At 43.0% G+C, this 13450-nt stretch overlaps 1 protein-coding gene across 4 annotated transcripts in view; it reads left to right on the top strand.

The window, feature by feature from the left end:
• wasf3 (WAS protein family member 3) overlaps positions 1-5424 on the top strand; it is a 34523-nt gene extending 29099 nt beyond the window's left edge. For all 4 annotated transcript variants that reach the window (XM_031896105.1, XM_031896104.1, XM_018091335.2 and 1 more), the window contains 3 exon segments: positions 530-793; positions 1624-1994; positions 3143-5424. In XM_031896105.1, the coding sequence (XP_031751965.1) occupies positions 530-793; positions 1624-1994; positions 3143-3300 (793 nt within the window). In that variant the 3' untranslated portion in view covers positions 3301-5424.
• The last annotated feature ends 8026 nt before the right edge of the window (positions 5425-13450 follow it).

The raw sequence follows: 13450 nt of genomic DNA, 5'->3' as shown, positions 1-13450 counted from the left end.
GCATCGGTAAGGTCTGTTCCGCCTGGGCAATGTGGATTTTATTCCCCTGAGTGCTAGTACTAAACTGCTGCTCGGCATGTTTTGGAAAGTGAGCTTGTTACTAAATACTCCTTCTGTCCGTCCTTATTTTAATAGGCATCTGCTTATGGCAAGCCTGATACTATCATTGCTCCATGCACTTATCAGATCTGCTGACTTGATTCACACACATATTCATTACTGTAGCTATTCCCTTATCTCTAGGTCCCAGAGCCATTATTTTAAGCCTTACGCTTACAGAACCAGTATCAATACAGTATTTAAATACATCTCTTGCTGCTGTACCATGTTTCTTGCCACGTATGTGAATCAAAGCAAACAGTGGTGTCTATTGAAATACAGGGCATGGCTGGAGTGCTTTTAGAGGGTCAGAATTATAGCTTTGCTATTACTTTAATTATAAATTTATTTATTGTATGAAGTTTATATTATTCCAGTTGTTCCAGAGGTGAAAAATAACTATATTCTTTTCTTTCTATTTTCCTTGAAGGTCTCATATATCGGATATTACCGAATACTCCTATCCTGCGACTCCTAACCACTCCATCCATCATCACCCTATGACGCCAACCTATATGGGGTCAGTAGATCCCCAGCATCATATCGGCACTAGCCAAACCAACGATCATGATTATAGATCTGCCTCTGGGACTCTCAGACATGGCACCCTAAGCAGACCTCAGCAGCCGCCTCCGCCCCCGCCAGCAGGTGTGGATGGGACAAGCCCAGTCCCTATTGTATCAGCTAATGGCAGGTAAGTCACTTCATGTGCAAATTCATTTTTACATAGTGTATTTCCTGGTATCAATAATAGTGCTCCTCTACTAGTTTATAAAAGAGATCTCTCAGTGCTGGGGCTACTTTGATCTTGCTGCATTTAGCCATAGATGGCATAGATCTCAAAGGAACCCCAAACCTTTTATGCAGGCACTTTAGATTTGCCAGCAGGTGGCAATTAAAGGCCCTAGTGACATACTTCTATTTGGCTTCAGTTTAGTTGCTGCCAGAAGGGAAGGGTTTCAGGAAAAGGGAATCCTGGGAAATGTAGTCTGTCTTTTATGTAGATGCACCTTAAGTTGGGAAACGGCTGCCAGAGTAATAGAATAGAATCATTGTTTTACAGCCAACAGCTTTAGATTATTTTTTAAGGTGTTTAACTCCCCCCCCCCCCCCCCACTGTTACCTGTGGGTCAGTCCAAAGGACTTACTTTAGGAGCATATTGTTTTTATTAGTAAGGTTATACCAGAACAGTTCAACAGTGGAAATGTATGACTTGTGGGGCTGCATATATCTCTCCTACCTGTGCAACATGTATTATCATACAGGCAAATGCAAGCAGTTATATTATTCATTTACACTCCAGTCCAATCCCGATACTGCATGGCCGGTCAGCATTCAGTGTAGATGTTTGCTGCAGACGGCAAAATATCCTTTTAAAACACTGGCAACTCATTGTTTAATTGAGGATGTTTATGAAATCCTGCTAATACAGTTTTGAAGTTGTTTATTTGCTTGTCTGTTTATTATTGTGGGTTTTGTATGATAAACTTCCTGGTAACAATTTACTCAAATATTCATTTCAGTCTTAGGCGGGTGCTTCCTCCTCAGATGATGGAGTATTACCCCACTGGATCACCCCCGCCACCGCCGCCAGTAATTCCTTCTGCTCAGACAGCATTTGTTAGCCCTCTGCAACACTCCCTACCTTCATCCCCGGCGGCACAGATGTCTGGATCTACATATGCACCCTCTCCACCCCCGGGTGGAATCATAAACCTTTTAGCATCTCCTGGACCTCCCCCACCACCGCCCGGCCCTCCAGCATTTGCCCAGTCTCTCGCATCATCGCCAATGCATTTTGCCAGAGTTTTAGAAGCTAAAAGACTTGACGGTGCACAGTTACTTGGACTGACCAGCGATGCTCGCAGTGATCTTCTTTCTGCTATTCGGATGGGTAAGATTCATGTAGAACTTACATTGGTCACTGAAGGCTTAGGGACATGTGGTGCAGGTTTACTATAGAAGTTCTTTCTATGGAATCACTTAGGGCAATGGCACATTTGTTGTCACAATAAATCTGCACTACAGTGTGCGACAAACAAAAGTCCATTACTAGACCAAAAATAAACATGGTGGCCCCTCCTTTAAATACCTATGTGGCCAGCCACTTAACCTTCTTTATAACCACGTAACAGATCAGGTCATGTCAGGGGGCATCTGGCTGAACCCAGAAAAAAACAAATTTTACAGATAATGTTAAAAAAAAATTGCGTGAATATTCTTTTATTACAGCCCTAAAAAGACTTGCAAAAGCACTATTTAAAATAATGCTTGGGTGAAAACAGTGTGGTATGGTTGGCACTGAGCACCTTCTTGCTTTCATCTCTCCAGCTGTTACATGGTTTGCATTGATACACAGGCAGGCAAATTGCCAACCCACATCAGCACTAACCCATGCCAATCCAGACAGGCTCAGTGTAGTAAATGGACATCCCCTGGGCCAACGATTGTACCATAACAGATGCTACTGCAGTTCTCTCTTGATAGAATATTTGATCCTGCCCAATAGATGTATGGGCAGTTTTTGGCTAGATATCTGCTGTGAAGTCAGTTAAGGTGGCCATACACAGTAATATCTGCTAGTTTTGCGAGTTCACCTTAACAAATCTGCTTGTGTATGGGGGAGGGGCTGTACAGAATCTCCAGGGCCCACTCTAAAGGTGGCCATACACGGGGAGAATTAAGCTGCCGGTTTGGGCCCTTCAGACCAATTCAGCATCTGCCTGTGTATGGGGCCTCCGTGACCATGATTTTCCCATCTTATCAAGGCCCACGTGGGTTTATTGATATGGCCCTCGCTCCAACAGCTCATATCCCCTTTATTGGCCCTAGGGCCAAATGATCGCATTTACACAATATCCCCACCCAAGGTGTGCATATTGGGGGAAAGATCCACTTGCTTGGTGCCCTCACCAAATGAGTGGATCTTATAGTATATGGCCCCCTTGACAAATTAATTTCTGATGTAAAGTGAACATGGTAAGATCAGGTTAAAAATGCTAAAGCCTCAGCCTAATCGCAGCCCTCATTCTTCATTTCCAGGCATTCAGTTAAAGAAAGTGCAGGAGCAGCGTGAGCAAGAAGCCAAGCGCGAGCCCGTTGGAAATGACGTTGCCACCATTCTGTCCAGGCGCATTGCCGTGGAGTACAGCGATTCTGAGGATGAATCAGAATTTGATGAAAACGACTGGTCTGACTAAGAATCGGGGGGTGGAGGGGGGGATTCTCTGCACAATCTGTATGGAATAGGCCAGGAACATGCATTTGAGTCGCCACTTTCAGCTCATTGTCTTATGTCTCCTGAAGTGCAGCACAATTGGATCTCAGGGATACAGATACGCACATCATATTTCCACTGAATGAAACTCTGCTATAGCCCATGGAAATTAGACTTTAATGTAAGAGTTGTTATTTTTCTTTTGTATCACCTAAATTGGACCAGCTCACTTTCTAAAGCCTCTGAGCAGTACAGCAGGTAATATACATGAAGTGTTCTGTGGATATATATATACACACACACACCACATTAAAACAGTATTAAGAGTACTTATATGTTGGGAGGAAAATGTCCCATTAATATATGAGAGAGATGGGCAGCCAGATTGTTGACATGCTTGATACAAATGTATATGTATGAAGTAAGCATAGTGGGCTCAGCAACTATTCTGCCAGTTAAGGTAACCGTACCTTATATAAGGCAGTGCGCTATATACAGGCATCACAAAGACATATTTGTGTTTCCAGTGCCAGCTAACCCTACTGGTGCAGGAGATGTACTGGTGTCATGTAGGACAGAAGGAATATTATAGGATAAATAGCTGTTAGTATCTCTTTAAATCAGCTGTATATTTTTATGAATGAAAGTTGTCATATGAACTAATATACTGAGGTAGATATAGTAGGGAGGATAACATCTAAAAAACAGAGCCTTTTTTGCAGTGATTATGCGCCATAACTGGCGTTGTAGAGTTACTAACAGTGGCACTTACCACTCGTCGCCGCTCTCTTTGTTTTCAGAATTTTTATGCAAACTGGAAAGAGAGTGGATTTTTAGTGGCAGTGTGAAGTGTGCCTATCTGTTGCCAGTTACACACCGTTACTTTCAATTAACTTTTAGTCTGAAGTAGACATTAATATTTTAAGACAATTAGCAATTGGTCTTCATTTTTTATTTTGGTGGGTTTTCAGGTATTGGCCAATGTATGGCACTGACTAGGCAACAGATAGTATGGTCACCGGCAGATTTAATTCTTAAATCAATGAACTTACCAATAGCTTTGGGACAGAGTAATCGTATCCAGTGCTTCTCAGCTCTGTTTGGCCAGGGCTAACATAGTTCTACCATATGATATGTGCAAGTATACAGTGTAAAGGTTACCTTGATGTTTCATGCCAGACTCATGCTTTTATGTGGGCCCTGAATTCTGCCTGCGAAGGACCCAGATGAAAGTCACATTCCTTTTCCTCCTGCCTGCGGCCTGTTTAGCAGAACTGACCAGCAGGTGGCGCTGTTACTTTTAGTATGTTAGCAGTGTAAAAATTGTCAATATCTTGAAATCTAGAAATAAAATGCCATTAATTGCAAAAGTGCTTAGAAGAGGGCTCTGAGCAATTTTACATTCATTTATTATGAGGGCTGACATTTCCGTTACGAGAAGACAGGCCTTCTCCAGTTACTTGCTGGTAGTGTTGGGTGAAACTATAATACTGTTTATCAGCCAGGTGAATGTAAGAGGGCTACCCAGTGTTACACCTGTATAATTAATACTATAGCAGTATTTTATATATACTTATATATACTGCTCCATTCAATTAACTGCCTATTAAGCTGTGAGACAGGTTGGGGGCTCTGTACTGTGTGTGGTCTGTAAGACTTGTGCAAACAGTAGATTGGTTTGGTGCATAAGAGAAATCCCCAGTTTAACCCACTCTGAGCCATTAACTCCTGTGCGTTAGAAATGGCTTTACCCACAGTGTTGGGCCCACGTCTGGGTATGAAAGCGTCGGCGCCGGGGCAGGAACGTTTCTCTTCATTACAAGGAAAGGCTGCTGATGTCCGCTTGGCAAGTCATTTTAATGTGTTTAGGAATAATTTGTCTTTTTTCTCTTTCATTTACATTTTATAGTTTTTTAAACAAATTTGTTGCCCCCGGCCGATAGGGGGAGAGCTCTGTACATTTGGGTACTTTTTTAGGCTCTGCACTAGTATTTCCCAGTGTAAATGAAACAATTTGTTCGTACTAATCTTTTATGGGATCATTTTTCACCGTTTGTATATTTAGTCAGACAGTGTACAATTAACTATTAAATACATTTTAAGGTTATTTTGTGTCGGGTTTCTTTTCTTCTAGGAAACTATATAAATCTCTTTTACTAGATTTACTGTGTCTTTAAGATTTGTGTGGCACCAACCATTTATACTGACAGTATCAGGGTACCTGCCTGTCCATCATCTCATTCTTAAACCGAGGGCATTAATAAGAAGGTGGTCCCTGTTTGCTGCTATAACAGGCTTTGCTCTTCTGGGAAGGTTCCCACTAGATGCTGGGACATTGTTGGTGGGATTGGCTTCCATTCAGCCCTGAGAGGTTGGGCACTGACGCTGGGGATCCAATCCATCACACAGGTGTTCAGTTGAGTTGAAGTCAGGGCCCTGTTTATGCCAGTCAGGTTTTTCCACTATGGAAACCCAATCTGTACAGACCTGGCCTTGTGCAATGGGGCATTATTGTGCTGAAACAGGAAAGGCCCAAACTGTTGCCACCAAGTTAGAAGCCCTGAATTGCCAAGAATGTCATTGTACAGTTTCACTGGAGCCCTAGTCAAAACCATAGAAAGAAGCCAATTCCACCAAACTATATACAGGTATAGGACCCATTGTCCAGAATGCTCGGGACCAAGGGTATTCCGGATAAGGGATCTTTCTGAAATTTGGATCTCCATACCTTCAGTCTACTGAAAAATCAATAAAACATTAATTAAACCCCATAGGATTGTTTTGCATCCAATAAGGATTATTTATATCTTAGTTGGGATCAATTACAAGGTACTGTTTTATTACTACAGAGAAAAAGGGAATCGTTTTTAAAATGCTATATTATTTGATTAAAATGGAATCTATGGGAGACGGGCTTTCTGTAATTCTGAGCTTTCTGTATAAGGGATCCCATACCTGTACCATAAACATTATTTATTCAGGCAGGTAGTGTTCTCCTGGCACCTTCCATGCCCAGACTGCCACATGGTCAAATGCTAATTATTTTTTTATATCAGTGATGCCCAACCAGTGGCTCAGGGGTAACATGTTGCTCCCCAACCCCTTGGATGTTGCTCCCAATGGCCTCAAAGCAGGTGCTCCTTTTTTTAACTTAAAAAGACCATAAAGACCATATGTATTGCCAAACAGACTCCTGTAGACAGCCAGGTCACAATGGATTAACAAATAACCAATCACAACTCTTATTGGGCACCCATTAGGAACTTTTTTTAATGCTTGTTTTGCTCCGCAAAAATTTGTAAATATTGCTCATTGGTAAAAAGGTTGGGATTTCCAAAGTCCAATGTTGGAGACGGTTACACCACTCCAGCGAACACGTTACACATGCTGATAGTAAGTGTGTTTGCCGGATCCCCTGTAAACCCCCCCACACTCTCCATGAATCTGGTGCTGACACTGGAGGATCAGGATACTTTTGGCCATAAACGGTACGTGCTCCTCCCCCCACAGTTGCTTCACAGAACCCACTTAGTGCATGAAAGAAAACCCATAGATAATTCTGAAAACAATAGGCAAAAAGTCTGCTGAGCCCAATCCCTATTTATTGCCCTGGTGCTGTACAAGGAGGTATCCCGCCCCTTTAAATGATTCGACCACTGTTCTACCTAAGAACTTGGCAGCGGTCAGAATGCCCTGTGTGCCAGCTACAATCTGTTTTATGCATATAACTGTCAACCAAATTACCTAAAGTTTTATTTTAGTGTAAAGCACCATTAAAAAAATAATACATTTGTTTATTGATATTTTTTGTTCTTCAGTTGAGCATTTAAACCCCTGTGTTGTTGCTATGGTCACTGACCCAAGCACTGCTTTACTGAATGATAATATGCAGTATCAACAGGAAGAAGAATAATTGCAGCGCTCAGTCTGCTGGTTACTTTCTAGTGCTGCTGAGAAATATAAATGCTCCCTTGTCTGCCATCTGAGGCCTCCATCTATTACTTTCTCCCCCATTCTGTCCCTGTTTCATGCCTGCATCTCATCACTTACCTGCTTCTTTTGTGTTTTTCCTTTCAGATATTTATAAATCAGACAGATACATTTATTTTCTACTTGCATATATATGTTGTTCCCAAAGCCTGAGGCACTTTTATAGCCATGGGAAGGCATTCTACTGGAGACGTATGCCACCTAGTGGCCACACATCAGTTCTCTATACATGAAAAAAGCCTCACATCTACATGCATATTTGTAGAATTTACAGCGATATCAGAACCAATTTAATAAGACAGTGCTGTCCAACTGGTGCCCCCCTCCCCCAATGTGCCCCCCATGTGCCCCCCACCTGCTATCACTGCTTATATTTGTGTAAGATTTAAATGACTGAGAGTTACTGTCCACATACATACATATTTGCATTGTTCTCACTTCAGATTCAGGCTGTAAATCCCCCTGTATTGTTTATACATGTAATCCCCTGTACTGTTCACACCTTTAAGTCCCTGCAGTGTTCACACCTCAGGCTCAGACTGTAAGCACCCACATGGTTCACCTGTTCACACCTCAGGCCTACCTGTGCTGCCTGTGTGTGTCATACTTTGCCCTACGCTGCCTGTGTGTGTCATACTGTGCCCTACGCTGCCTGTGTGTGCCATACTCTTCCTGCCCTACGCTGCCTGTGTGTGCCATACTCTGCCTGCTCTACCCTGCCTGTGTGTGCCATACTACTTAAAAAAGGGGAGTGGTCAAAACTGGCTTCCATTCTCGGCCCTCCACCATGTAGGCAAGAAAAATTCTGGCCCTCTGTACAGTAGAGGTTGGACAGCACTGTACTAAGACATTACGCTGCCCCCTAGCATTGGGAGAGTGCTGGAAACCCCTACATTGGGACAGGTAGGTGTGGGAGGGCAGCACATGAAGGACTTGCTGGGCTGGGAGAGATGCGGGATGTGAGGCCAAGAGCAATTAAGGACCCCTCAAGGCCTGAGGCTGGGTACAGTTATTGTGTTTTCTGACGATGAGGGACCAAATATATTCTGCTGCTTACACTTTTTTACTGTAGTTGCAACTGCTCAATGGGTGCCAGTCATGTGCAGGTCTCTGCCCAGTTGCCCTAATTTGGACCCCTAAAGACCATTTTGTTTTTTTGTGTCTATGTAGTGCTATTACCAAAGAGAGAGCATACCAGAGAATATACAGGTGCAATTATATCTCGAATATAGGGGACAGATCCTTTATTTCTATTTGGTGGACTCGGTGAGTAGCCCTGAGATTTTGGAGCATGTTTTTCACTGCAGGGTAATAGCTAACCCCAACTCATTCCTCCGGGATTTTTAAACCTGCCAGATAGATACCTGGTGCCATAAATAACCAATAAGCTGCCAACTCAAGTCTGAAGGGAGAGAGGCAACTGCATTTATTGCCCCCCCCCCCCCTCCTCCCATGGCCACCTTAGTACCCAAAGCAATTGTCCAGCAACATCCCTGCATTTCCCTACAAATGGCAGATTGGGGGTGGGCCAATGGGCAGGCATGTTACTGTGACCACTCCCTATCAGCTTTGCTTCTGGCCCCAGCACCGGGGGGGACCTGCTCTATAGAAATCTTTAGTGGATATCTTTAGTACAAATCAGGTATGTGCAGCACGGTGATTGAATCCTACAGTGCCCGGGGCCCCACCAGTCTGGTACCCAATAATCACACTGCAGTTCTGCAAAGGTGGCCAATCAGCTGGTCACATTAACCCTTTATAAAAGCCCAGTGTTTTAGCACTTTTACATCTCCTGGCTGTGATTTATAATCTCAGCCTCTGCCCTGCCTTTATTCCTAGTTTACGGCCGTCACAGTGATTTATGGGGCACAAGGCTGCTATAAAAGCAGAGCCATTTCATTTTCACCAAATAAGAAGATTGCGGTGCAAGCACGGCTTGTTCTGCTTCAACCGAGAAAGTAACTGGGTTTTAAAGGGGAAATATACCCTTCATGCAATTTCGCTTTCCTTTCAGATTATTTTAAAGGGAGATCTACCTTCTTCTTGTGAGTAATTATTGTTATGATCTAATGAAATGTATTTAATGCTGAGTACATTTATACAGGCTACTGGTGCATTTATGATGTGTGTATTGTATGGGAATTGGATAGCACTGGGTAAGACTGATAGCAGCCTGCCTTCTGCAGGACAATGGCCGTTCATGCTCATTTGGTCCAATTTGGCCACCTGAGTTATAGGCCACATCAGTCAGATTTGATCGTTGGCCCCCAGATCATACTGTGGGAGTACGGGGAACACCCTTTAGGGGTGAGGACCACATTGCTGCATTAATGTAGTTCTCATCCCCGATGGCGTTTTAAGCCATGCCTGATATTGACCTCATACACAAGCCAATCAGTTGGTTACTCTGGGTTGGCAGCTTTATGGCCCAAATGTGTCTGGCTTTAAACTTAAGTGCCAGTAAAGCAGCAGGGAAGGCTGATAAGGAATTTCTGCTGGCACTCAGTACTTACATGGACTCTTTTGCTGAAGAGAAAGCCTGGCTCCGACTTCAAGCTACCAGACTATGGGACTATTCAGGTTAGAGTCTTGCACAGGTCTATTATAGTCCCCACCCAGACCTGTGCATCCACATTGCCCTAACTAAACCCAAACAAACAAGTGCCTTCCCAACATCATACTTTGGGCAGAATGTCAGGAAGCCAAGTTGTTTCTCTTTTTTTAAAGCATTTTCTAGCCGCCCAGCTACCTCCATTGGCTTCCCACACACCACCCAAATCCTTTGCAGTTATTCCATGGGTAAAAACTGTAGATCAGGTAACATGGAGAGACCCTTAGTACAGTGAATAAAGGATAAAGGGTCATTTCCATGCCTGCCCCCAGAGCCTAGGAACATTACTGAAGCCAAACAGCATCATGAAACTTGTGTACTCCAGAGCAACCATTACCATTAATATTTAATTTATCTGTTTCAGGTGGCGACTGGGGTTCCCTCCACATCCCAGCTGAGAAGGCTGCCAGATAGCCCTGGCTATTATAGAGAAAGGATTCTGGCAGCAGTAATAAGGCTGAATAAGCAGTAGGTGGCTAAAAGCACAGTTACAAGGTTGTATTAGTCTAATTGAGACAATTGTAGCTGTTTCTTCTTAGAAATGCAGAAGGGCCCAAATATAGCACTGCTAAGGTGGCCATACGCGGGAAGATTTGTTTGTCGAGGGTGGCCAAGTGAGTGGATCTTCTCCCAATATGCCCACTAAAGGTGGGAGATATCAGGCTAATTCAACTGTTTGGCCATAGGGCCAAATGATCGGATTGCAGCAGTGGGCACAGGTGCCGTCAGATCAGGGACTGCATCAATGAGCCGATATGGTCCCCTATCCGATGGAAAATCAAACCTACCCTCTCGGTAGGGTAGGCCCGTCAGGGGTGCCCATACACGGACATATAAGCTGCTGAATTGGTCTAAAGGACCCTAATCGTAGCTAAAATCTGCCTATGTATAAGATTAGGTCTAAAACAGCTGGGAAAGAGATGAATTAGACTTGGCGTAAGACCAACTTGACAGGCATCAAAAGTCTACTGAAACCTCTCCGGTTTGGACTTGAATGCCTGTCCCAGAACATACAACAGTTTTTGGGCTGAATTATAGGGGATAGAAACCTGCCAGACTGGTGAATGTAGAATTGCACCGTGCTCTTTTGAGCATTTCACTATTTACATTCATTTGTTTTCTAGTTTTCGAGATATTAGCAGCAAAAAAAAATAAAATACCACCATTGGCGAGGTTGGCTTTTTGCCACCCCTAGTAACTTCAGAGTTTCTCAACTCGCTTCATGGCAGCAGCGCCCTTGGGGTGTGAGAATGATGGGAAGAATGCTGTATCACATGACTACTTGGTGCAAATGGTTCCAAAAACAGAATCAAATAAATAAGAATAAAGAATAAGACGCCAAGGCTTAAACAAAAATGTATTTTTAATACATATCTACATTTTTACTGTGCAAATTTCCTTACACATTAATTGGGTACATGACTTAACATAAAATAAATCCCATAAATAATCATGAGCCGCACGTCCACAAGTTTATCACACGATGATTAACGAGAAAATTCACCTTTAAAAACATCAGTAACGATTAGAAAAACTAGAATATTTCTTGTGCCTATCTATTAAAATAAAGTGCATTTTCATCTGAGCAACATAACAGAGGAGCCACGGTATTCACATGTCAGGTGTATTGTGGGAAAGGTCCAATGGGAGCGGAAATACATCAGCATTAGTATTACAGTTAGCCTACCAATTACATTCATTGGGATGAAGTGGTTCAGCGACGCAATGGAACGGACTCCCTAGCTTTGCGGATGTCACTGTAGGAGAGGCGGTTGAATCTGTGGCCCTACAGCTGTTGTAGAACTGCAAATCCCAGCATCCCATTTCAGCCAGTAACCAAAGCATTAGAATAGAATAGAACAGAGGAATATCCAATCACTACTGCCATTTAATGTTTATAAATGTAATGTTTTCTCTTATGCCTATGCAATACCTAATTATTGCCAATCCACACCTCAAACCAACAGCAAACTCCACCCACTTTCCCACAAGCCCCTTCAGTCACTGGGCCCACAATTTGTACAGTGATGAATGAAAAGGTTTCATACACAAATACAGTTGCTGTTCTTCAAGGCAAACTGGGTCAATTAACTGCCTACCTGCAGGACCCAGTAACATTACTCACACCAGTGAAAAGATCAAGATCACGATCATTGTAGAGGTGACAACTGGGGGTCTCACCAGATGTTGTTAAACTACAATTCCCAGAATCCCAGCAGAGAAGGCTACCTGATTGTTCTGGCAGTTACAGTGAAGCAGAACACGAGTTGGCTGTTCCTACGTTGACTCAATGGGTTTAATGCAGTCTTGTACCTGGGTTATGTTGTTGTGGTCACTCCACCAGTGGGACCCACTGTCTTGCAGGGATCTAGTCCTAGGAAGGAGTGCCATTGTTTTGGCCCCATTTAATGAAGTACAGCTCCCTACACATGGCGGCCAGAGAGGCCTAACTAATCATAAATGCCCTAAAAACTATCCTTACATTTTTTTAGTATTAGACTTGTCTAATAGTGACCCAGACAGGAAGCAGATGTGAGTGGAGGGACATCAGACTGCTGACTTATACCCACATACAAGGATCCCAGCAAGCTTTGTAAATAGTAAATATGCTCACGTGAATACCAAAACGTACAGGCAAGCCTATATGATCTCAACATACAATCTTAAGGAATACTAGATCTGGTAGCAATGTTCCCTCTAATATTATTCAAACATATTATTTCCCCCAAGAAGCTGAGTGTGCAGCATGGCACATTGGTCCTAGCAAGTCGCTGTGCGAATATGAATTTTCTGTGCGCTCGTAACTTACAGAAAACATTGCCAGGCGGGTTGCGGCTCAGCTCTGTGATTTTATTTTTGGCTATAAAACATTTTTATTAGTATGGCAACTTGAAAATCAACTGCCAGTTGGAATTATCAGATGCTGAATTCAAGAGAGACGCTATCCTTAATGCTTAGTGTATCTAATACATCTCTTTGGGGGTTCAAATAAGGGTGATTGCCAAGGGCCCCACATATAATGATAGCAGAGCAGCAGTTTGGAGGGACAGTAGGGGTAAAGATGGAATAGTAGGAAACAACATACGGGCAACAGTAATGCCCAACTTTGGGTGATGAAGCCAGTCCTGACTGCCAACCAAAAGCTGCTGAAGGCTGAATCTTAGCTGATATAGATAATGAGGCCTAGCAACTACTAACTGCCACCCTGCTAACACTAAGGGCCAATCGATCAACAGTTAAGATCAACTTTCATGTCACAGTTAATAGGAGCTATTCTTCCATTTGAGTTGTTGAGATTCATTGGAAATTTGGTAGTCCTATTGAACATGAAAGTTAGACTGTGATTGTACTTCAACTGAGACGTTTTTAAACTTTTTACGGATCGAGTTTATAAATAACTTCAACTTTGATGTACACCTTCGAAATTTTTGACTTTTCATGGGTTTTTGAATGAGAAAGAAACTCAAAAATTCAGGTCGTCACTTGTCTGGGTATAAATGGGACAGCCGGTTTTCGCAGTCTGTTAGGTTAA

The sequence above is a fragment of the Xenopus tropicalis genome, chromosome 2 (assembly GCF_000004195.4).
Source record: "Xenopus tropicalis strain Nigerian chromosome 2, UCB_Xtro_10.0, whole genome shotgun sequence".
NCBI classification, from domain to species: domain Eukaryota; kingdom Metazoa; phylum Chordata; class Amphibia; order Anura; family Pipidae; genus Xenopus; species Xenopus tropicalis.
Note: the sequence above shows the minus strand (reverse complement) of the source record. Positions and strands in the feature narration are given on the sequence as shown.